General features: G+C 26.4%; 3 protein-coding genes across 8 annotated transcripts; 1 reads left to right on the top strand and 2 right to left on the bottom strand.

Moving 5' to 3' along the window:
* Positions 1-1478: 1478 nt before the first annotated feature.
* Positions 1479-11221, bottom strand: SCAP (SREBP cleavage activating protein). 4 transcript variants are annotated; one of them, XM_015510012.2, is made up of 22 exons: positions 10893-11221; positions 10426-10699; positions 10188-10347; positions 9578-9701; positions 9366-9490; positions 9131-9296; positions 8921-9066; positions 7898-8105; positions 7723-7833; positions 7439-7642; positions 6808-7377; positions 6444-6732; positions 6115-6362; positions 5891-6045; positions 3971-4114; positions 3655-3910; positions 3425-3596; positions 3176-3345; positions 2250-2397; positions 2002-2147; positions 1874-1936; positions 1479-1806 (listed from the first exon to the last, which is right to left on the bottom strand). In XM_015510012.2, exons 3-22 carry the CDS (start codon positions 10331-10333, stop codon positions 1630-1632), a joined length of 3768 nt encoding a protein of 1255 aa, XP_015365498.1. In that variant the 5' UTR covers positions 10334-10347; positions 10426-10699; positions 10893-11221; the 3' UTR covers positions 1479-1629. The 4 variants fall into 4 exon arrangements, with proteins under 4 accessions (XP_015365498.1, XP_089079057.1, XP_089079058.1 ...); XM_089222931.1 differs by lacking the exons at positions 10426-10699; positions 10893-11221 and having other exon boundaries at positions 9595-9701; positions 10188-10331; XM_089222932.1 differs by lacking the exons at positions 10188-10347; positions 10426-10699; positions 10893-11221 and adding an exon at positions 9895-10033 and having other exon boundaries at positions 9595-9701.
* A 1628-nt stretch (positions 11222-12849) lies between these two features.
* Positions 12850-17633, top strand: RhoGDI (rho GDP-dissociation inhibitor). Its single transcript, XM_015509979.2, has 5 exons — positions 12850-13142; positions 13232-13429; positions 14531-14640; positions 14706-14820; positions 16284-17633. The coding sequence occupies exons 2-5, from the start codon at positions 13234-13236 to the stop codon at positions 16484-16486; spliced, it is 624 nt and encodes a 207-aa protein (XP_015365465.1). The 5' UTR covers positions 12850-13142; positions 13232-13233; the 3' UTR covers positions 16487-17633.
* LOC107162863 (putative RNA-binding protein Alsin2) lies at positions 16983-23884 on the bottom strand. 3 transcript variants are annotated; one of them, XM_089222536.1, is made up of 8 exons: positions 23582-23883; positions 23422-23516; positions 18661-18749; positions 18217-18315; positions 17913-18131; positions 17620-17832; positions 17433-17557; positions 16983-17363 (listed from the first exon to the last, which is right to left on the bottom strand). In XM_089222536.1, exons 3-8 carry the CDS (start codon positions 18694-18696, stop codon positions 17267-17269), a joined length of 789 nt encoding a protein of 262 aa, XP_089078662.1. In that variant the 5' UTR covers positions 18697-18749; positions 23422-23516; positions 23582-23883; the 3' UTR covers positions 16983-17266. The 3 variants fall into 3 exon arrangements, with proteins under 3 accessions (XP_089078662.1, XP_089078663.1, XP_089078661.1); XM_089222537.1 differs by having other exon boundaries at positions 18632-18749; positions 23582-23882; XM_089222535.1 differs by lacking the exon at positions 18661-18749 and having other exon boundaries at positions 23582-23884.
* Between the last annotated feature and the right edge of the window lie 51 nt (positions 23885-23935).

Genomic DNA, 23935 nt, shown 5'->3' on the forward strand with positions numbered 1-23935 from the left:
ATGTATTCTAAAAATGTAGCGCATGTGCCTATGAATTATATTTAAAAGACATTTTTTAAAAATATTGATTAGAACAAAAGTTATTTCATTTGTCAGAATGTCAGATTTCTTTCATTGGGACACCCTGTATAGGTAGTCTTGATAAATAGGTAAAATCCTTATACCTAAGCACGTTAAAGTTTTATTTAAAAAACTGAATTTTAGTTAAATGCCATAAGAAAAAATTCTTTAAAAAATGAAAATAATAACATATTGAAAATTGTCAATAAATTCAGATAAAAACTTCTCTTTATGATTTAAAAATACATGAAATGTATGTTATATTACAAGCATTATGTGTCTAGTTTTGAAAAACAATACTAAGTGCATTGAAATTCCAGCCATAGATAGAAAGAGTCAATAGATTTTGACATATTGTTACCTATTTTATTAATATTATAATAAATAAGAATAAGGATCAATGAGCATCGCTCTGAAATCTGATAAGTAAAATTACTAAAATTAAAGAGCACATTGTTAATACGCGTCTGTAATTACTCAACAACTACATAAGTAGATTCAAATATTTTTAGTTTTTAAATGAAAGTATGGCATAATATCATCATAAAAACTATTATCACATGTTCGTGTACAATATTTCAATATCTATAGCAGATGATAACTACCTCCAGATATGTCTGAAGAGTTCTAGCCTATAAAGGCTATATATTATTGTATATACTATACAAATACAATAGTACAATACCTACATGGCCACATTATACAAATTTATAGTACAGATTAGGTGAAAGTTAATGACGTGATAATTCTAGTTTGATTATTGGCTATCTTATGAAAGTAAAAAAAAATGTAAATGTATAGATTCAAAAAATTAAATACGCAAAATAAAAGTATAATGTTTGGACTATAATCATACCATAATGAAACTAGGACCTTGATACGACTTGGTACATAACAACTAAATTTTTATTAATATCAATTTTTTCTGTTTTCAAATTATTAAGAGGACGTTTCACCCGCATGTGTTGTCTCCGTCTTACAAGTGCGTAACATTACAAAAACTTTTACGCGCGGGAAAGAACCGAGAAAGATACAGTTATAACTAAGAAACGAAATTTTCATCACATAAAAAGGAGAATTTTGTCTGTGCAATATCGTTTTTATTTTTTCGATATCAGAACTACAAAAAAAGTTATTCATGCTTAAAAAACGCAAAATTAATGTATTATAAAACAATAAGAATTTTTGTTGTATAAGTGATATCGAAAAAATAAAAACGATATTGCACAGACAAAATTCACCTTTTTATGTGGTGAAAATTTCGTTTCTTAGTTATAACTGTATCTTTCTCTGTTCTTTCCCGCGCAAAACAGTTTTTGCAATGTTACGCACTTGTAAGACGGAGACAACACATGCGGGTGAAACGTCCTCTTAAATCATATACCTTTACAAAGAATGTATTAGTAATAAAATTGTTATTCTTATATAAGTTAAAACAATATTTTTTTTTTTTATTCAATATAATTATTGAGATCAACAACACATAAAAATATAATTATTTTCAAAAAAAAAAAAAAAATTTGGAAACAAAATTAATATTCATGTCTTTTTCTTTGTCATTGATATAATTTAATCTTCTTTGGTAGCTACCATTGGAAATCGTACAACACGTAACTCTGTACCATAATCACATACAATGCTGTCCGATAGTGTTAATAATTGAGTAACAACATTACAATCTGAATCTCCTAAGCTAAACACTTTCACTGGTTCTCCTGTTTGCACATCCATAATAACTATAGAACCCTGAATTCATAAAAACAATGTTATTTGCATTAAATGTTTAACTTTTAAAATCATATTAAAAAATTACCTGTTTAGAAGTAATAAGCAAATTGTGTGTTAACATCGCCAAATCATAACAGTAAACATTACTCTATATATAAAAAATGTAATAATGAAAATAAAACTCAATACATTATCAAAGATAAAATATCTCACAATTTGAATACTATTAAGTTGGTGACCATGAAACCTATCCCACACACAAATTTTATCATCTTGACCAATGCTAATAACATAACTAGCTGAACATGTTATACCTAAGACTCCTCCATCATGACTTTGAACTGTATACATGCACGTACCTAGAAGTGAAATAAACTAATAAGTTATAATTACAAATATCAAGTATATTATTAATATTAAATATTATTCAATTTGTATGAAATAATTTATTATTAACAAACCAGTAACTAAATCCCATACACATAACATTCCATCTTGACTACCAGATGCAGCCATGTGAGGATTAACTTGATCAATGAATAAACATGTTATTGGCCCATAATGGCCATGTAAGGTATATAGTAACTGTCTATCTTCAATTCTAAATACCTAAAAAAATGTAAAAAATTGACAAATTAAAATATTAATTAGTTGTTGATAAGTTTTAGGGAAGACTGGGAAAACATTTTAGCCTGAGAAATCTATATTTTTATCAGCCTTAACATTAAATCAACAAAAATGTGTAAAAATTCAAGTGGCCCGATGTTTATTTGAGGGTTTTATTCAAATTTTTAAAATAACAACTAAGATTTTCAGTTTTTTAGTTATTTTCATAAAATAAATATAAGAATTAAAATTCATCAATATATAGACAATTAATACTATTACTTATATTAGTATTAACATTATCTATACATGTATAGATAATAAATGTGATTCCCTGAATTGTTACTATACTGGATTATTGTGTTTTTTTTTTTACTTCATTAGTTTTGTATGGTGAAATGAGCATTTTTTATCTGACTTAGTTCAAAGTTATACAGTAATTTGAAGTGCATACACAATGACAAATATGTACAGCAAAATTTAAAAAATATTCTTAAAAGGTAAATAAATTATTGAGTGAAGCTAGCAAATTATACACATATAGAATGGACAATTAGTGTACCTGGCCTATGGCATCAGGCATCTTTTTCAACTCCCTATTGCTTAGTGCATAATGCAAGTAAAAACATTAAACCTATACTATTTTTCATAGAATTGAACATTTAACATTAAAGTTTAAAATTTAACATTTAACATTTAACAAATTTATTTTTTATGTAATTTACTACTTTACAAAATAATTACAAAAATATTTTAATATCTTGTATTTGGTTTTACTAACCTTAAGTGTATGATCTTGGCTACCAGTAACAATGTAAGCTCCATTAGTTTCAAGAACAGTAACTGGTTGATTATGTGCCTTTAAAGCTTCTATATGAAGACAACGTACAGTATCGTTAGATGACTCTAAAGTGTGAAGAGATGAACCTACACTCTTCGTTCGTACATGTTCTACAGTAATAAATAAATATAGTTTAATAATAATAAATTAATTAAAAACAAACAAAACTATTTTTTCTTATATATTTACTTCTGAGCAAGAAATTAGTTTTAGGTTTCTCTACAGATTCTCTCAAGGTTGATTCACTAAAAATATCAAGTTTGAAGAATTCTAGAGACCCATTCAACCGTACGGCCACTACATATTTATTGATCAATTTAATTTCTGTGAATCCATCATTTATGTCACCTTGCCACATACACTAAAGTTTTTTTTTTAAATAAATAACAAATTCAATAACTTAACATTTAATGTCATACTTTAAGTATCCCCTTATACATATCCCAAAATTGCAATGAACCATCAGCACACCCCAGAACAACAACATTTTCATTACAATCAACACACCATATCTGAGAATTGACACAGATCTCATTTTCAGAATTCTGTTTGGATCGTTTTTCCAATTCATTTTGGTCTGAATTAATAATATGTCTTGAATTGTTCTTATCTTGGCTAATTATATCATAATTTGCGTTTTCAATAGAGATCACATTTTTACACCTTGCACATAACCTAGACAGTTTGTTAGATATGTATTAAAATTAACTTTACTAAATAAAAATTAACTCTTACTGTTCCATATTTTTAAAAGACTCTAGAAAACCATAACTAGACATAGAATTAGATTCAGAAAAAGAGTTTAAAAAATCATTTGAGAAGTCTTCAGATAAATTTAATTCTTCTGTATCTTCATCACTAGCATTGTTCAGATTAGACCTTAAACAAAAATAAATTGATATGAAAATATGTATATTTTTTTTGTTTTAAAAGTAATGAATAATATAAATTAGTTTAACTTTAAAGAAGAGGTCATCAAATGGCAGACCTCGGGTAGTATGCAACTTGTGGACAAATTTCAATTAGGTTAGCAACAAGAAATGTATTCTTTAAAATATAATTTTTTTTATGGTGAACTACTGAACTAATAGGTTTTTTACTTTAAATTTACTTTTTTTTCGTGTTAAATATGTACATTGGATCTTGATATCTTTCAAAATTCTTAATGTAACTGGCCTAAGATATTTATTGATGAGCCCTGCTTTTTAGTGTATAATACCCAGTTCCAAAATTTCAAGTCTAATCTAGAGTCAGATTTAGGTATACAGTGGCCACACCGTGGAGTTATTATAATATGGAGGGTCCCCAAATAAATAATCTGGACTTGATAATTAATTAAGATTTTTTATTGTATATATTGTACTTAATATCTACTTACTACTTTTTGTATTTTACTACAAAAGTTACTAAATTATTAAAATGGGTATATAATATCATGTTTATGGAAAATAGTGACATTATTCACTTAATAATAAGCAGATGTAAACTATATTAAAACTTGTTTGTTTACCTAGTAAACAGAACTAATAATTTTAAATTTGTGACAGAAAATATATCAAAGACCATCAATTTACAGTTTTGACAGACAATATCTGACCCATAAACATTTATTTAGAAACAAATTGGTAATAGAATTATGATTTATGATATAGGCACAAAAACTTGTCTTTAAAATTTCTTGAATTCCAACACACTACTCATTATTTTATTTTTATATAACAAATATTACATACTAAGTGTAACACAAAAGTAACTATTATTAGTCCATTTAAATGGAAAAGATTCTAAATACTATTTTTTTTTAAATTTATTTAAACAATATTTACACTATAAGGTCATATGGAACAATATGAAAAACCAAGTAATATAGGAATACAACAGTTATATAAAGAGCCAGACATAGTAGCAGTATTAAAAAATAGGAGAATGGCATGGGCCGGTCATGTATGGAGGTCAAAAAGTCTTATGAAAGCATTTTTTAAATGGAAACCCCAGGGGAAAAGACCACTTGGCAGACCGAAACAAAGGGGGATTAACAAAGTGGAGAAGAATTTAGCAGAGATTGGAATACGAGATGGAGAAACAATAGCACAGGATAGAGACAGATGGAAGCAAGTTTGTGTTGCGGTAATGGGCCTTAATGGCCTTTAATAACCGAGAAGAAGAGAAGAAGAAGAAGAAGAAGGTCATATGGTTTAATAGTCAAATAAGATATTTTTTTTTTTGATATGTATAAATATAAATTAAATATATTTTTTTGTATTTTACTGATGAATAATTAAAAACTGAAGGATCCCAGAGCATCAGTCGTTTCATCACCTCGCTCCCTAAATCCAACCGGGGCTTGATAATTTTGTTTTAAGGCATTTATAAATACATTGAATAAATAATTATATATTTACATATTACATTTTTAAAGATTTTTATGGCATGCAAATTAATGAACACAATAATACTTTAAGCTCAAATAATTTTAGATCAATATCAGTGTTTTTATTCTACAAATAAAGTATTTCATATCAATTTATACTTTTAAGTTTTCGATGAAAGTCAATGAGTTTTTTCTTAGTTAGTTTTCATTAATAAAAAATAAAAAAAATATTAGTATAAAAAAAATTATAAAGTTGCCCAACCGTTTTTTTTATCGAAATTTACCTATCAATGGTACTAATCAATTCGCCAGTTAATGCATTCCAAACATTAATACAACCAGCAAGGCATGTACTAACAATAATATTTCCATAGGTAGCAATACATTCAATTGATTGTGTGTGCCCTTTAAATTCAATTGGAACTGCTTCTAATATAACCTAAATAAGAATTTAAATCTACAGAACTTAAATAAAGTGATATTAAACTATATTATAAACTGTACATACTTGTATACCAGAGTCATGCTGTATATAACTCACATCATGACTCCACCCAGCTCTCCATTCAGCATAGTTACGACTGCAGACACATCGATACAACATTATCAATGTGTACACTAGCACTAATATGCTAATTAAACATAGTACAGCAATTAATATTAATTCTGATGGTGAAGTAGGTATAAAAGGTTCAGATGATTTATCAATAACATTGATATCTTTTCTATTTTCCAGTGGCGCTACTATATGAGTATCTAAAAAAAAAAAATTATGAGGCACATTTGGCAACAACTATTTTTAATTTAAACTGTTTTAATAATTTGATATGAACATACCAACAAAATCAAAAGGGTCAAGAGCAGCAGCAAAAGACTTCCAATGGGATGGAAATGATTTATCAACATCATTTAGAGATTCACGTAATGACATTGCTTTTTCTGGTGACACAGAATGAGCCACGTGTATAGGTTGTAATACAGAGACATAAGATCCAGCAACACTCATATTATACATGCCCAATAAAAATTGCCAATTATACCAAGAGAGTCTAGGCCAATGGGGCCATTTTTCTGCATTTAGAAGTTGCACATAATATGGTAAATCATGTTCTTGAGATTGATTAGCCTTACATTAAGATTACAAAATTAGTAATGAGATATATCAACAAAAATGATGATAATTTATTAATTAATAACACACCTTTTTGTTAGACTGATATTCATCTTGTTTTACAGTAAATTTAGCTTTGTTTTCAATTATTACAGTTCGTCGACCCTCTTCCCATGCAAGAGGAAAATGTATATTAGATCGCTCTTGAATATGTGGTTCCTCAATAGTTACAGATCTTCTTAGATCAAAAAATTCTTGCACAGTTTCTGTGTTATATATAATACCAGATATCCAAAATATCATCACCATCATTAATACTCTTTGAACAATTCTTGTAGCAGCCCAAAGATATAGGAATCTCAAACGTTTGGATATTGGTCTGCGTCGAGGATCTTCTAAGGAAGCCATAATCTGCAAGCCATTCAAGCGTGGATGAGAAGCAGATTTCAACATCACGCCACTACGACTTGAATGTTTTAATGCCGGAGGATTAGATTTTTGCATTTTATTGGCCAAATTAGCAAATGAAAACGGATAATATGTTTTTTGGTAAGTTGAGTCATCTACCGATTTCATATTTAATGATATGAGTGCAAGAAAAAAGAACATTTGAAAAAAGAAGTCACATAACAATCCCAAAATAGCAAATATACAAAATTCCTAGAAAATTGATTAAAAATTAGATATAAAATTACAATATTGAAACATAAAATTACATTACTTGAACTGATGAAACAAAAGTTAATAATCCACCAGTTAAAATAGTAACTTCGATCAAAAGATTTTGAGTTATAGCCCATCCTTCTTTACTTAATCCTTGGGCCAATCGTATTTTTACATCTAAGTTTGGTGCTGTTGATCCAACTGATTTTATTATAATCAACATATTTTCTAGACCAACAACAATAACTAAATAGGGAAAAACCTAAATAGTTGTATAAAAATAATAGTTTTAAGTAAAACAATATAAATTAATATATGGTATAACAATATAACTTAAATTACCATTTGACTTTGAATGTTTATAGTAAAATCTAATCCAAATAAAAAGCAAAGTCCCATAGTTGTTAAAAGAGTAGATACAACTGTGAAAACAGCTCCAAAACTAATTCCAACCTAAATAGAACATTTTTTGATTTAAACAATATAAAATATAACATTAAGTAAATAAGCATTATACCTTAGAGACAAATATGTCCATTTTTTTAATAGAGTAATAAATGTACCCAAATAAAAGCATATAACATGAGAGTAAAAAAAATATTGTTTCATAATTTATTTCTCCAGGATAGTAAATATGTAAAGTTGATGTGTCTGAAAGAATTTGATTTGATTTAACATGCACAGGGTAAATTTGTTTCAAATGAGTTTTCAATCCTTGTATGTATCTATGTTTAAAAAAAGTTTTTTATTTTAAAATGAAATTAATTATGTACCATTACTTATTTAGTACAAAATATAGAAATTTTAATAATTTAGCATTAAATCGGTTATAATCTTTTAATAATAAAAACAAAAAACGGGTAAGTTGTGGATGTCACTCTGCTGTACAGTAGGTTACTGTAATGGATGGAATTAATTTGAATCCAATGATATTATATCATTATATACAAAAACGATACTGAGCGGAGACGGTTTAGCTGTCTAAGATATATTATAGATTATTAAAAATTTAACTAAACAATTTAAAAAATTAAAATGTTGGTTAACAGTTCAAAACTAAACAAAATATTTTGAAAATCTTATCAAATATAGAAAATGTCTATATAAACATTCAGTGAAAATGTCAAGTATCTGCGGTCATTTGTTTCAGAGTTACACCAAAATAAGAAAATCGCTAAATGAGAAATCTAGTGAAAATCCAATGTTGTAGAAATTTAAATTTCAAAAGGTCATACAAAAATTAATTTGAATTTCTGGTGGACATTTTTTTTTGTGGTAAAGATTGATAAACTTGTAAGGAATCTTGTATTAAACTACTAGTACCAACAAGATTCAATTTCTGATCGAACGAGGTACTGAAGACAAAATTCGAAGCACTTTTACTACCCCAAAATGTGATGACAGACACAAAAAAAAAATACATCTTTGCTCCGCTTAAAATCTAAAATTATCTTTTAATATAATTTATAATGTTATTCCTACCACTTATTAATAACTTGCAATAAAATTTGTTAATATTTTATTAAAAAAGATGATTTACGGTGGGACGAGTTGTTTCATAAATATTGTTATAGCAAATTGAACAACTCTTTGTCGAGGATGCACAGAATATCTCCTAATTCCGGTTTCCTTAAGTGGCATTCCAAATAATAATTCCGGAATACTAATTTTTATATGAGATGGGCTCTGAAAATAAGTGCTAAAATAAATTAAGTTATAAAATATTATAAAAATTAACATAAATACATACCTGATAAGTAAAAATTGTTTTTTCAATGCTACTATCAGTACGGAACTCTTCTAAATCTTGATGCCACAAATTAGTTGGTGATACAAGTAAGCAACTGAACTCTGGCAATGTCTTTACATCAGAATTAATGTTTTCTATGTGTAGACAGACATCATTTAAAGAAATTCTAATGAATAAAACATATTTTTAGTAATAAATCCGTAAACAATATCCAAGATTTTTTTCAAATAAATACTTGTTGTCTAATTGATAGTTTCTAATGATCTCAACTAATTTGAATGATTCAGCTAAAGGGCCTCTGAAAGCGTCTGATAAAACTAAATTATCCAACCACGGGGTTACCATTGATCTCATAACTATCTATAGAGAACCACAAATATAATCGAAAAACAAAGACTTCAAATTGCAATTGCAGAATATGAGACTAGATTATTCAAAATTAGTTACTTGTTGTATATACACACTGGGTTGTCCATTAAACCATCGATTTGTTGCATTATCTGGCTTATAAGAAGGTGTTATGGTCGATTGTACTACATTGCTGAACAAAGGCAATCCAAACAGTGATAAGCTAGAACAATGTTATTTATTAAACTAATTATTATATTATTATTACTTGTGTGAAATATTATTTCAAACTTTTATAAATTAAGTTTAACTCTAAAAAGTTAATAAAAAGCAATGTCTGTTGGAAGTATACTCTGTCCAACGAGAGAATAGGTACACTGTGGCCAAATAAAAATGAATGGTTTGTGCATTCTTACATGACATCCTGCCATCAATTTCGGTTTTACTATGATATGGTGTCACATGGAGATGTGCAGAATAAACATATTCTCTCCGTTGGGCCGAGGTTAGCTTTTTATATTATAAATTTTTTTCTATGTTCAACTTATTTCGTGATTTCATACATAAATATGATTAATAATTATAGTTTCTATAAATTAAATAAATAGGTACTTATGAAATTGAAATATTCAACTACTAAAACTGATTATTATCAATAAAGAATGATTATCTATTATACCTAGTTGAAAAAAGAATTGTAGTTAAATACCTGCATAAAACAACAATTACAGTAGAAATTGTTAATGAAATGATGGGATGAGATGCACAGAACAAGCCATAGGAATAATATGCCTGCGACACTTTGTCTGGGAGGCGTCTGGGCACAGCTAAATTCGTCCAATTTGGGTCACCCATTTTTCGTAAGGATGCTGCAACATGTGTTTTGGTGATTGAATGAACACTCAAGAAGTTTTCAGTTTAAAAAAAAATAACAAATAATGCCGTACAATATTCACGTGGACATCTTATAAGCTCAGTGAACAGTTAGTAGCAGCTAGACGACACTGATTGTATACTAAACAGTTTGGAGAATAAAATGCGTTATTTTGTTTTCGATACTGACCATCTCGTACAAGCTGTAGCAATAGGTCACATTACTAAGCATGTGTTATCCAACCACTATAATATAGAAAAAATATCAAATACAAACATAAATCCACCGAGGATAAAAATGAAAACGTAGATGTTATATTATATTAGTCGAACGTGCTCATTAGTTATCTGCAAAAAAATAAAAAATTATAATAGAGAAAAAACAATAAAGCTTCAAATCACGGTCTTTAGAGTTTAGACTTTAAAACAGTCTTGTAACATATTTTAAGTCTAAAGAATAACAACGTCAATAATTTAATTTTATATCATACAAGTAACAAAAACATGAAGAATTTAACAATATTATAATAACGAATATTACCATAGGGCATAGAACATGCCGTCACCAACGAATCATTAGACAGACGACGTTATACTGATAACGAGTTACGAGTGACAACAGATTGTGTATACTACTGTCTACTGTATAGCCCAATCACCTCGGTAGATACTGGAAAGTAAACTTGTTGCTTGAAGTTACAAGTTAGCCAAGTGAATAAGTGATGACGGTGTGATATGGTCAATGGTCATCAATCGGTAGTTAGTACTAGTTACAAGTCGACGCCTCGACGGGAGGATATTACTCAGAGACTGTACGTCGTTGCTCAGTTACTGTACTGCCAAGTGACTGTATGGCGACGCACTATGCAAAACACATTCAGAAGCGTTGATAAACATATCTGATTAAAAAGTCTATGGTATTAGTCCATCTTTGTCTATGGTCAATGGTCATTTATTGCTGAGGAACCATAGAGTGAGGAACACGGTGCAAGACAATTAAGGTGTTGACTATTGTTCCAAACTGGATTTATTCTAAATTGTATATGTACCAACGGATATTTATTACGTAATACATTTTCCAAGTATAAAACAATTATTAATGTTTATCGAAAATTTTGGATAACTGTTGTTTGAAATAAATTGTTCAGAAGCGTTAGAACTTTGACTAAATAATTATTGAAACATTGCCTATGTCATTCATGGTTCGAACAATCAATTATGAAAATAGAAATAAATGTTAGAGCTACTTACAATTAGGTACCTAATATCTATATTACAGACTTTATATGAAAATAATAACTTTATAAAGTCTGTGGTTATATTAATTATATTATACGTCTTAAATCATGCAGTTGACCACAAGGGATACTTAATACACGTTAGATTTATCATATTATAAATTTATAAACAATTTTTACACCCATAACCATTTTAAACCAATTTGTATAACATTACAATAAATACAAGTAAAAATTTTGATTTGAGTTCCTGGTAGAAATTTGTTATTTGATAAAAGTAGACAAACTCATGAATAATGTAGGTGCAGGTATTGAATTTTCAAATCTAGAGTTAAAAAGATAAACTTTTGTAAATTGCAAATTTTCGTGATTTTTTTAATTTTGTAAAAATTTGAACTTTCAATCCTTATATAAAAAAAAAAAATGTGGCTGTATTTTTAATATCTTCTAATTACCATTGTGAGTGTGACAATATCTTAGGAGCCTTGTATTAAATTTTGAAGCTTATTTACCCAACGAATAAAATTTCATTGTAATTTATAAAAAAAAAAACAATTAATAAGATTTGAAAATTTCAAATGTCTACAAGAGATTAAAAAGATATGAAATATTTTGAAAATTGTATCAAGAATAAACAACCAGTAAAAATGTCATGTGTCTACTGTAATTTGTTTTAGAAATTCACCAATATCTAAAATTGATTTATTCAATTTTACATAAAAATTCTCAGTTTTCCTTAATTTTTTTTCCGGTGCTTTTAAAAAATTCTAGAAATTAAAAAGTTGAGCTCCTCCCCAATTCACCAATTTCCAACCGGAAAAGCTACTGAAGTACTGAAGTTAAAAATCGAATCATTATTTCGACAATTTATCGTGTACACTCACGAAAAAAAACACACACACACATCATTGTAAAATCAATATATTTCAAAAACCAACGCTGGAAGTCTGGAATAAATAGTTAGGAATAATGAACGTGAAGCTTGAACAAAATTGAGGACATATAGGTAGGGCTATATGGTGACATAAATAGACTGTGGGACAATTGATCAGTGGAACAAATATTTTTTCGGGAAGAAAGTACATTTTGAATATTTATTCAATTGGATCAAATTTACTTGGAAACAACAGCTTACTATATGGGTATTTTGTGGAAAGCAGAGAATTAAGTGATTCGATTCCATTAGGTCATTCGTATCATTCGTACAATCGTACCCATTGGCCATTATCACCACGAGTGACGAGTAATCTAAGACTATGATCGTCATCGTGATTGCCACTCATCGACTCGTATAGAACACTATAGTCGTATTATTCATTATTATTATTATTACTATTATTATTGCCGAAGTTATAATAAGGTATTTATCGTTAGTGAAAAAAAAAAAAAATAAATAATAATAATAATTTTCTTTACGGTACTACGCTTGCCAAAACCTATTAGTATTTAGTTTTTGTGCGATATTTCTGTGTTGTGTCTACAAACAATAGAAGGCGACGCTATTTCGTTTTTGTAATCCAATCGTTTTTCAATTAATATCTAGAAATATTTAGGTATAAACATTTTCTCATTTGTCGAACAACACACCGATGAATTAATTCTTGGGGCGTAACACTAACGTAAACATACGACTTTTATTTAGAAATGTCTGACGGGGACGTGATCAAAGACGGCGTGGATAAGTTGGAGATTCACGACGACGACGAGATTGATTCCAACTACAAGCCGCCGCCAGAAAAATCTATTGAAGAGCTCTTGAATGCTGACAAAGAAGACGCCAGTTTGCAGAAATACAAGGAAAAATTACTGGGTGATGCTAACAGTGGCAAAATCATTTTTGGTAATTATAATTAAATACAATATTATTGGGTAGTGTATTGTATTTAGGTACTTGATTAAGCTGCATTATTACAGCAGCCGGTATTACATTCGTGAAATGAAAGTTAAAAAAAAAAAAACTAAGTAATAATAGTATTTCTCTTTAACTATTTTTATGACTGCTTATATTTTTGGATTCATATTTTAAAAGGACGACATACCCGCATGTATTATCTCTGTCTTACAAGTTAGTAACATTGCAAATGTACGTTCACCAGATCACGTTTAGCTCCTTTAATTAAAGAATTTAATGAAATGACTTCTTATAAAATTTAAAGGTAAGAACATTATCTGTGTTCGTTTGTTGGGTTTTTACAATAGTTTAATTTTTTAGAAAGGTTTGCGTACATATTATGTTATGCGATTGTAGGACTAAAACAACACATGCGAGTATGACGTCCTCTTAATAGTTTTTATTTAATCTAAGTTATACCGTTTAAAAATAAACATATTTTATTTCAATATCTGCTTTCTTTAAATCAAATTATATTATTGTTACCAGTATGTTATAAACTCCACTAGATAGTTAATACTTAAAATATTCAATATATTTTTTTACCAAATTATATAACATTATATTATATTTACAATCTACATTAAATTTTTTATATTAATCAGTTAATGTAGATCTTAAGAGTACCATCTATAAGATATTTTAGTTCAATTAATTCCTGAGATAATATGTTTTCGTTAAAAATAAAAATAGATACTTTAAATTTATAATTAGCTGGTAGCTTAAATTTGAAAAAATAAGAATATCGTAGATAGGTTCAGTTGAATTTAATAACTTCAACAGTTTTTATTATATAACTTATATTTCAATTTTTAACAATTAATCTAATAGTAGTTATTTAACTTATATTAAAATCAATTTAACCCTGTGCTATAATAGTCATGTGGTTATTTATTACATGATTGGTTGTGATAGTCTCATTAGTTAATATTTGTATTTCAGAATTTTCTATTACATTTTGAAGCTCTGGAATACATATATAACTCGTGCTACTAATGGAGGGTTAATAAGTGTGGACATTCTAAGTCATTAAGATTTTTTTTTTTCTAGATGAAAATAATCCAAATAAAGTGATTGTCAAGAAATTAGCGTTATGTGTTACTGACAGACCAGACATGGAACTTGATTTGTCCGGAGATTTAACAAATTTAAAAAAACAGGTTATTATTTTACTTTTAATGTTAAAAACTCTTTGTAACATACTACAAATATAATTACATTTTAGGTGTTCATAATAAAAGAAGGAATATCATATAAAATTAGAATAGATTTTATAGTACAACGAGAAATTGTTCATGGTCTTAAATATGTTCAAAAAACTTATCGTCTCGGTGTACCAGGTAATATTGCTGAACATACTTGATATAATATTACTTTATATACTAGGGATCACTAAAAGACATTAAATATTTTTGGTTGTGCCACTGGAAATTCAATGTTTTGGGATGCATAAAAATTGTATGTTTATGCTTATTCAAAGAAAGTAATGGAAAATTAATTTCAAAAACCTAATATTCCCCCTCGGATGGAAAAATGTCCTCTTTGTGGGTCATTAACGGGACAAATGTTACCTCCATATCACCATTTGGTAATCACTGGTTCATACCAAACAATTGATAATTTTTATTCATAGTTAATTAAACTGTATGTTAAAATGTTCAACTAATATATTTATATGATTCATTGTTAATTTTATACACATAGTGATGTATATTATTTTTATGTTGGCATAGTTCATACAAAACATATTGATCATTATAAAAAAATTTTTTTATAAAAAATATAAACTTGAACTGATAAAGTCCATGTCTTAATAAATATCAATATTATAACTTTCAGTATAGTTGTCTAATACTGTCTAATTATTTTATTATTGTTTAATTATAGTATTCTAATAAGCAATTAAAATATATTTTGACATTGCTTCAAAAGTATTTTTTATTAAAATTATGATATCGCATAATTTTTTATTTTACTTAATCAATCCTGAACAATAAATTTGTATTTTGTTTATAATTTCTAATTATATATATATATATATATATGTGTGTAAATATTTTTTACATTTACTATTTATGTCACAACAAAGCATAATAAGTAAATAAGAGAATATAATCATAAATATATATTTTTTATATTTATATAATTATTGAAGTTATTATTTTGTAATTAGTTTTTTTTTTTATTAATTTAGATCACAGCCCACAGGCTTACAGAATCATAATCAAAATTTTAAATTATTTATCAGTCTTTTTTATACTATTTTTTTTAGATTTGTTAATCTGGAATATTATCTTGAATATCTGATCAAAAAAATAATCAATCCCCTTTGTTTTTTGTTCTGATATTTAGCAGATACTGATATCAGTTCTACATTTCGAGTACCTACTACAATAGTTCTAGCCTTTTAGGATCAACAAAATGGATTGTTTATCATTAAGTGGTTTTAAAATATGTAGTTTATCAAAATAAATTTTTCCTTATAATAAAATCTATAAACTTTATTATTGTATTGTTAATCTCTGAGCTATATGGTTAACATTAAATAGGAAATAATTCATCATAATAAAACTAACAAGTTTCATTTATTCTCTAAATTATATAAATAACATCTATAATTAGGAAACTGTTATAATATTTATATATTATTTTGAATTTTAAAACGGACCTGCTGAGAAATTCATGATTTAAAAAATAGTATTTATTTATGGTTAATTTTTGTTTTGCTGCAAAATAGTTTGAGGTAAACCAATTAATATTTTTGTTATTCAAACATATATTGCTAATATGTTGTTTTTTTTAGTTGATAAAATGACTCACATGGTTGGATCGTATCCACCAAAGATGGAAATACAGAGTTATACAACACCAGCTGAAGATGCTCCTAGCGGCATGATGGCACGCGGCTCATACACGGTCCATTCTTTATTTACAGATGATGACAAAAAGGAACATTTGAAATGGGAATGGGTATTTGAGATTAAAAAAGACTGGAAGGACAACTAATTTACAGGGAATTTAAAATTTCAGTTATAAATTAAAGAAAATAAATTTATAATAATTTAATTACATAAACAATTGCTTAATGCGTTTATTTTCATTCATATTTTTCTTAGATTTATAGTTAATTTTAATAAAAATCCAATTTTTATTTGTATTATTATTATCATTATTTATGTATAAATACTATTTTATTTAGACTATGTCTTATTATGGTGCCAAAGTTTTAATTTGATCAAAATTCTTACTACTTACTCTGGTTTCTAATAAGTTTTTTCAAAAAATTATGTTTATTTAAAATTTCTAGAGACCATGGAATTTTTATCGAACAATATAATATTTTAGTTTTATCATTTTAACATCACTTAAAAATTAAATATCATATTTTTGTGAAAAGAAAATTAATTTTTTATTGTAATTTTTTTTATACCTCATCATACATAATTATATTCACATTCATAAGTTCTAAGTATTATGTAATAGATCAAATAATAAATCATGATTGAAATATATATATTTTTTTATTGTTTTAAAATTGCAAGCTAATACTAGATATAAATTATGCAAATAATAATTGTGATTGAATTGTTTCTGAAAATATATTAAATAATTGATAGGGAAATGTAATTACTAGATATTATTTTTTTAATCAAACAGAATTAATGTTTTAAATTTTTTCTACTGTACTGGTTTTATTTTCATCTTATTAATAAAATAATAATTATGTCAAAATCAATGTTATGAAAAAAAATATGTATCGTTGAAATGAAACAATATATTTTATTATTAGTGGCGACGTCTCTCTCGATCTCTTCTGTCATGTTTGTGGGTTCGACTGCGGCTACGACTATGTGAACGATGTCTACTGTGACGGCTACGTGACCTGTTGATTTATAAACAATCCATTGTATATATTAATTTCTATAATCTCATAATCTAAAAACAAAAATACCTAGACCGTCGGTGTCGTTCATTTCTATCTCCACTTCTAGACCGGTGACTTCTTTTATCATCTCGTTTAAAACGCTCTAGTTCATCAAATTTACGCCGAGCTTCATGTCTTTCTTCATAATTTTTCTATTTAAAGGAATTAAATAATTTTTTTGTCACATTTTTAAATTGTTAATAATAAATCTTACTTCAAGTTCTGATAGTTTTTCTCTTATTTTAATAAATCCTAAATGTAATTTTCCTCCAAAATGGTCAGCTAATCTACGATCGTTATCGTGAATGCCTAAATAAGCTGAACATACATCACACACTCTTAATTTTTGCTGTTGATAACTGCTTACAGGCATAGAATTCCTATAAGTATCTTCTGCTTCCGATTTTTTTTTACGCAGATCTTCAATCTTATCAAAGAAATGTATTTACATATATTAGACAAGTAAATATATTAATATTTTATAAATAAAATTAATATCTAATATACCTCTCCCATCAACTTAAGACTTTCATCAACTAAACCTTGGGCACCCAATTCTTCAGCTTTAGCCAATGTTTGTCCTATCTTTTCAGCTAAATCATGAACAGCATTGGCTTTTTCAGCTACTTCAGCAGTAAGTTCTTCCTGAGTTTCTAAAAGCCGTTTTCGAGCAGCTTCAGTCCTCCGATCACAATCACTAATAAATGCTTGTAAATGTTCAGTAGCCTGTAGAAAAATAATAGATGGATTAGTTATTCCTAATTATCATACATATTTTATTTAAAAATCATAAATTACTTCATCTACTTACATCGACATCATAATAGTGATCAAACTTCTGTTGAGCTTTTTCAAAATCTGCTCTTAACGCATTATCATGTATTTTTGGACACTCACCAATGTCCATGCGCTGAAATAATATAAAAATTTAATAATGGAATACGTCAAACAAACTAATACGGAAATTAAGGATTTACATGGAATATCAGGTTTACCTGGAATCATGAAAATGTACACAATATAGGGAAATAGCATAACAATTAATGACTTACGTATCGAGTACTTAACAACCTCAAAACTTACACTTGCTCACTCTAAGAAGATACATGGCCTGAATGAATTATGTTAAATAAATATAAATATTATAACATAACATTAAGCAACAAAATATAATTAATGTATTGTAACAGATAGCTCTGTCGTTGTCTCAAAATTGTTTGACTTACAGACAGACGACCATTTACAATTTGCTCACCGACATTGAAGCATTGATGGCGAGCATCTTCCCCATCTTTGTATCATTGTCTTGAAACGAATCAAAACACAATTCGTTTTTGACTATTCCTAGAGAGGGTGACAATAATCAGGATTAAGAGTAAAACATTCGCATTCAAATAGACGTAATTAACTGATTTGATGTACGTACTGTCTTCGATGAAGATACATTATAGAATAATTTCGGTAGATAAAACCGATTGGTAACTTAGAGATAATTATTAACTACTCACAAAATATTTGTTGATACCATGGTAAGCTTTGTAGATAAGTTCTTTTTAAAAGTAATGAACAATATAGAAGTCAAAGAAAATTTACTCTACAATTAATTTAAAAAAAATTCCATTAAGACTATAACTGAATTCCATAAGTTTATTTTTTATATTTTTTACAGATGCAAAAATAGTGTTGAAATAAATGTATGTTGTAAATTATAGAATGTCTAATTGAAATTTAAATATTTTACTGGAAAATATATTATATTTATGAAAAAAATAAATAGTTTAAACTTTTTAATTATTATTTGTAACTAGGAAGCAGATTTGTTAAACTATTAAATATGCAATTAAACATATTAAGCATGTAGGTAATTCTGTAATAATTTTTTGTTTTAATTCTAGTTTGATATTTTTCGATTTTTATTGTTAAAAAAATATAATAAAAAATGTCTATGCATACAAAAATTAAAATAACTATTTCAAGAAATATATCAAAAACATTTTAATTATGTCAAAACATATAAATGTCAGAAATTTAAATTCTTTTAAAGAAAAAATTACCTATATAGCTAAGATTTTACTATCTATCACCTGAACGTGGATTCATAAACTGATAAATGTTTAAATATTTCATAAAAAATTTAATAATATTTTCATATAAAAAAAAAAATTATAATATTTATATTTATTTCTTTGGAAATCATGATCATCAATCAAAACCTATTTAAAATATCGTCACTGCTGGGCATACCCAAGAAATCTCCATTTATCTATACCAATTTATTTTGAAATTCTTTAAAAATTTCTAAAAAACACCTCACTAAGTTGTGAAATGCCAAGTTAAAATTGTAAAATTGACTTAAAACATTCAAAGTATGCTTTAAAGTTTCATATTTTTAATCTTTAATCCAAGTTTTTGGACATACCTTAGAATATTATGGTAATTACAATTAATCAAAGTACAAATATATACTTGCATACAAATTCACACTATATTTATTGCTCCGTACAAAATATTAGAAACATAGTTTTAAGAAATGTACTTAAGCACATATCTGCTTCCAAATCATTACATTTTATTAAGTTTAAATTAACAAATAAAAATTAAAAATTCTCATAGAGAATATAAATCAAATAGGTAAATGTTAAAGTCTAATTTTAACATTTAAAATTATATGTGATAATATATTAACTTAGCAGAACAGTAGCGGATCTGAAGATCATTTGAGGAGGAGGCGAATTGGTATCATAGATTGATAGGTAATAACAAAGACGTAACCGAATACACATTTCCAATTTTTATATTTAAAAAAATACCTTTTTTGTATCATTTATTCAAAGTTTAATGTTATAGCTATGACTTATGAATTTCATATTCTTTTTATCATACGGTGCTATAGTTTAAGTAAAAAAAATTCCCTATGGGGGGGGAGGTAATCGCCACGTCCCCCCCTCAAATCCGCAACTGCTTAAGAATTAGTTCTATTGATACATAATAAATTAATAACAATATCCTTAGACATTAAAAATAGTCTGATTATCATTATTATTAGGTTATTTATATAGGATTATTAATCAGAAAATATAAATTAACAATATCCCATAAAATAACGAAATAAGTAAAACATTTTTTGTTTTTTAATTATGTATAAAAATAAATATTATTCAAATTACTCAATAACAATTGTTCATAAATTTTAAAATCCTAAATTTACATAAAATTAATAGATTATTGAGGAAAATTAGAAATGAAAGATTTTAGATAGCGATATTCTATTTATGATATTTACTTATATAATTATATTATAATTGTATGAACATATAAAAAATCTTAAAATGTTTTTTTCTCCCTAATAAAGAAAAAGTGACATAATTAAAACCCAAAAATTGCTTAACTTACGTTTTCTATGAATGTATTGTGTTAATTTACTATGACAAACTTAATTATCTTTATATAGTAAATACTATAAGTTTTTACATAGAAAACAGACACTATACAAGTTAATTATAAGATAATGAATATAATACAAACTAACCAATATAATATATAAAAATACTCACAATAATAGATGATTTTTCAAGACTTTGATAACATTACCTACTTGTTAGTTATATATTATATGTGTTTAAATAAAATTGGCTATTATCAAAATGTTTATTCTCATAAATAAATAATTAAATTTATTATAAGTGTACCTAAACCAATTTATTTAATAATATGCCGATTTAACATAAGCATTATTTTAATTTTAATTATGTTTTATATCAAATTTAATTTTAATACCTATTTGACTCTTAAAATGATTATTTATTACTTTATTAGGTACTTAATTTGTTATTTTTAGAAATTTAAATCTGATAAGTAGAAATTAAAATATAATACATTATCAATATACTTAATTAAAAATAAGAATTGTTTTAGATTGTAAAATTAGTAATTCTATACTATAAATGTATTTTACCATTTAATGCTATTATTATGGGCAAATATATATGAATATGATATTTGCAATTAACTAAAAGTATTGATGGACACATTTTAAAGAAAACATTATGTTTTATCTTAAAATTAGAATATTTAAATTATTAAATATATTACAAATATTATTTAAATAGTATATGACGATAAGCAATTTTTTTTTAGCTCATAAAATGTTTGGTAAAAAAATTTACAAGAAAAAAGTTTGAACAATTTTGTTCGGAGTTCAGCCTGATCAATACTAATGGTAAAATATAAGTAATTCATTCTGTATAATATATGTACCTAAAAAAAATAATGCGTATTTAATAAAATGTTTGGAGACTAACCAAATTATACAAAAAATAATAAGTATTTAAATTTTAGCATTCATTTTTAAAAAGTTAATACTAGTAAAAAATAATTACTATAATGATAAATTTAATAAAAAAATTCTTGAAATTGGGAAGTTTTGTGGATATGAGCGTATTTAACATTTCTATTTTACAATTATAAAACACAAAATAATAATAATAAATTAACTGGAAAGTCATGCAATCATAAGGTTTTAGTTTACAAATGTGCCTTTATTTATTTATTTATATATTCAAAAATGTTTTTATATGGTAATTATATTATTTGACATAAGTTATAATTAGAGTACTGTAGGTACATATTATATTCTGAGCTATTTTATTTATGTATATATTGAACATGAAACATTTTAAATTAAATACAATAATAATTGTATTAAATAAGATATTAGTTGAATTTATTGAAATCATTGACAAAAAATATTTATAATTTAAAGTTACGTTACTGTACATCAGTGTTTCCCAACCTTTTTCCCTACAGCACACTAGTCCCAACTCATATTTGGCCATAGCACACTTGACACTGACATACATGTTTAATATATATATATATATAATATATATTTTTAATATTAGTGCATTAGGAGATTTTCATCATATTAATTATAAATATAATAAAAAGTTGCATATCAGTAAATTACTAGCAAATTATTTAAAATAGTGAATTTATTTACTATCAAGATTAGAAAAAATTATATAAATTCAAATTTTAATTAAAATGTATGAAATTTATTGATATGGAAAAACAGAGACATTACATCATGATTATGTTAGATATACAAATTTAATCATAGTGAGACATTTGGGACTGGGTTTCCTTAATAATATGTTTCTAAAGTAGTCGAATAATTGACAAGCACACCCTCATATCAGAGTAAGAGAATCGTTAAAAATATTTTAACCTATTATTGAAATTATAAGTAAGGGTATTAATAATTAAGATAATTTTCGGCATACCTATCGAGGCTTCATGGTACACCAGTTGGGGAATGCTGATAAACATAGTATACACAATACAAAAAAGAAAAGACCTTTAACCAGAAATAAGAGTAATAGTAATAAAATATTGTTTGTACATAAATAATTACTAGGTACACCGCTAAGGTTAGGTTACGGGAAATTATCAGGTTATAAGTTACTACGTAGGGATATTTTTTATTATTTTGTTATATCGCGTATTTAATTTTACTTGTGTCCTAATTATTATAATTTATATTTATAGTACCTGTAATTTTGGGCCATCGCCCCTTGTATATGTTAATTATGTTAAATTACTGTATTATTATTGTATGCTATACTAAATAAGGAATTTTTATTCCGTGAATTAATAAACAAATAACAACTTTATTTTAGAGAGAAAACTAACATTGCTATAAACACACATTATTGTTTTCTGTGCAATCATTTAAACATATGTATGATGTACTCAAGATCATGCTTTTAAATTTAAACTGTTTTAAAATATTGTTTGAATACACTTATAAACATCATATTAATATTAAAATTTAATAATGACCAGATTGGACTTTAGTTATACTTCCCCTGTAGAAAATACAACTTCATATATCTTCTGATATATCCTAATAGGTTATATTTATATTTTTATTGAATATTGGAAAGAACAATATTAACAGCTCAAATACATCAATTGTTTAGTTAAAATTGTAGAATAATAGGATGTCTATACTTACGGTAGATGCTAATATGTCATGAGGACAGCAATACAATAAGAAACTTTTACAGACTTTTGGATCATTGAACTGCACTTGGTATCTACTTGTTTCCCCTATAAGTATTAATAAAGAATATAATAAAAAGAAGAATTCGAATGGTTTGACGTTTTGAAGTTACCGTTTCTGCCAGTGCCCATGAGCTGGTCCAACATGGCTCTCATTTGGTCGTGAGCAGACATAGTTGACGGGACGCCGTATTAGAGGTTTAGTTTAGTATTTTAAATTGACAAAAAATAATTAACACTTAACAGATATGTATCGGATATAGACTTGGTAGGTGGATTAAATTACAATTAAGTGAGAATTTTAAATTTGTAATTTATACTGACGAGTATAGATATTATAGAAACAAGAAACAACAATACTTGTACTTCGGAATTTAACGTGTTATTGTGTTAACAAACTCGAATTCGCAATTTTGTGGTGGTAAATAATCATCATTCATCTGAGAAAATTACACGAATGTTAAAAT

The sequence above is a fragment of the Diuraphis noxia genome, unplaced genomic scaffold, assembly GCF_037042655.1.
Source record: "Diuraphis noxia isolate RWA-SAM2 unplaced genomic scaffold, SU_Dnox_SAM2 contig0003, whole genome shotgun sequence".
Taxonomy (NCBI): Eukaryota; Metazoa; Arthropoda; class Insecta; order Hemiptera; family Aphididae; genus Diuraphis; species Diuraphis noxia.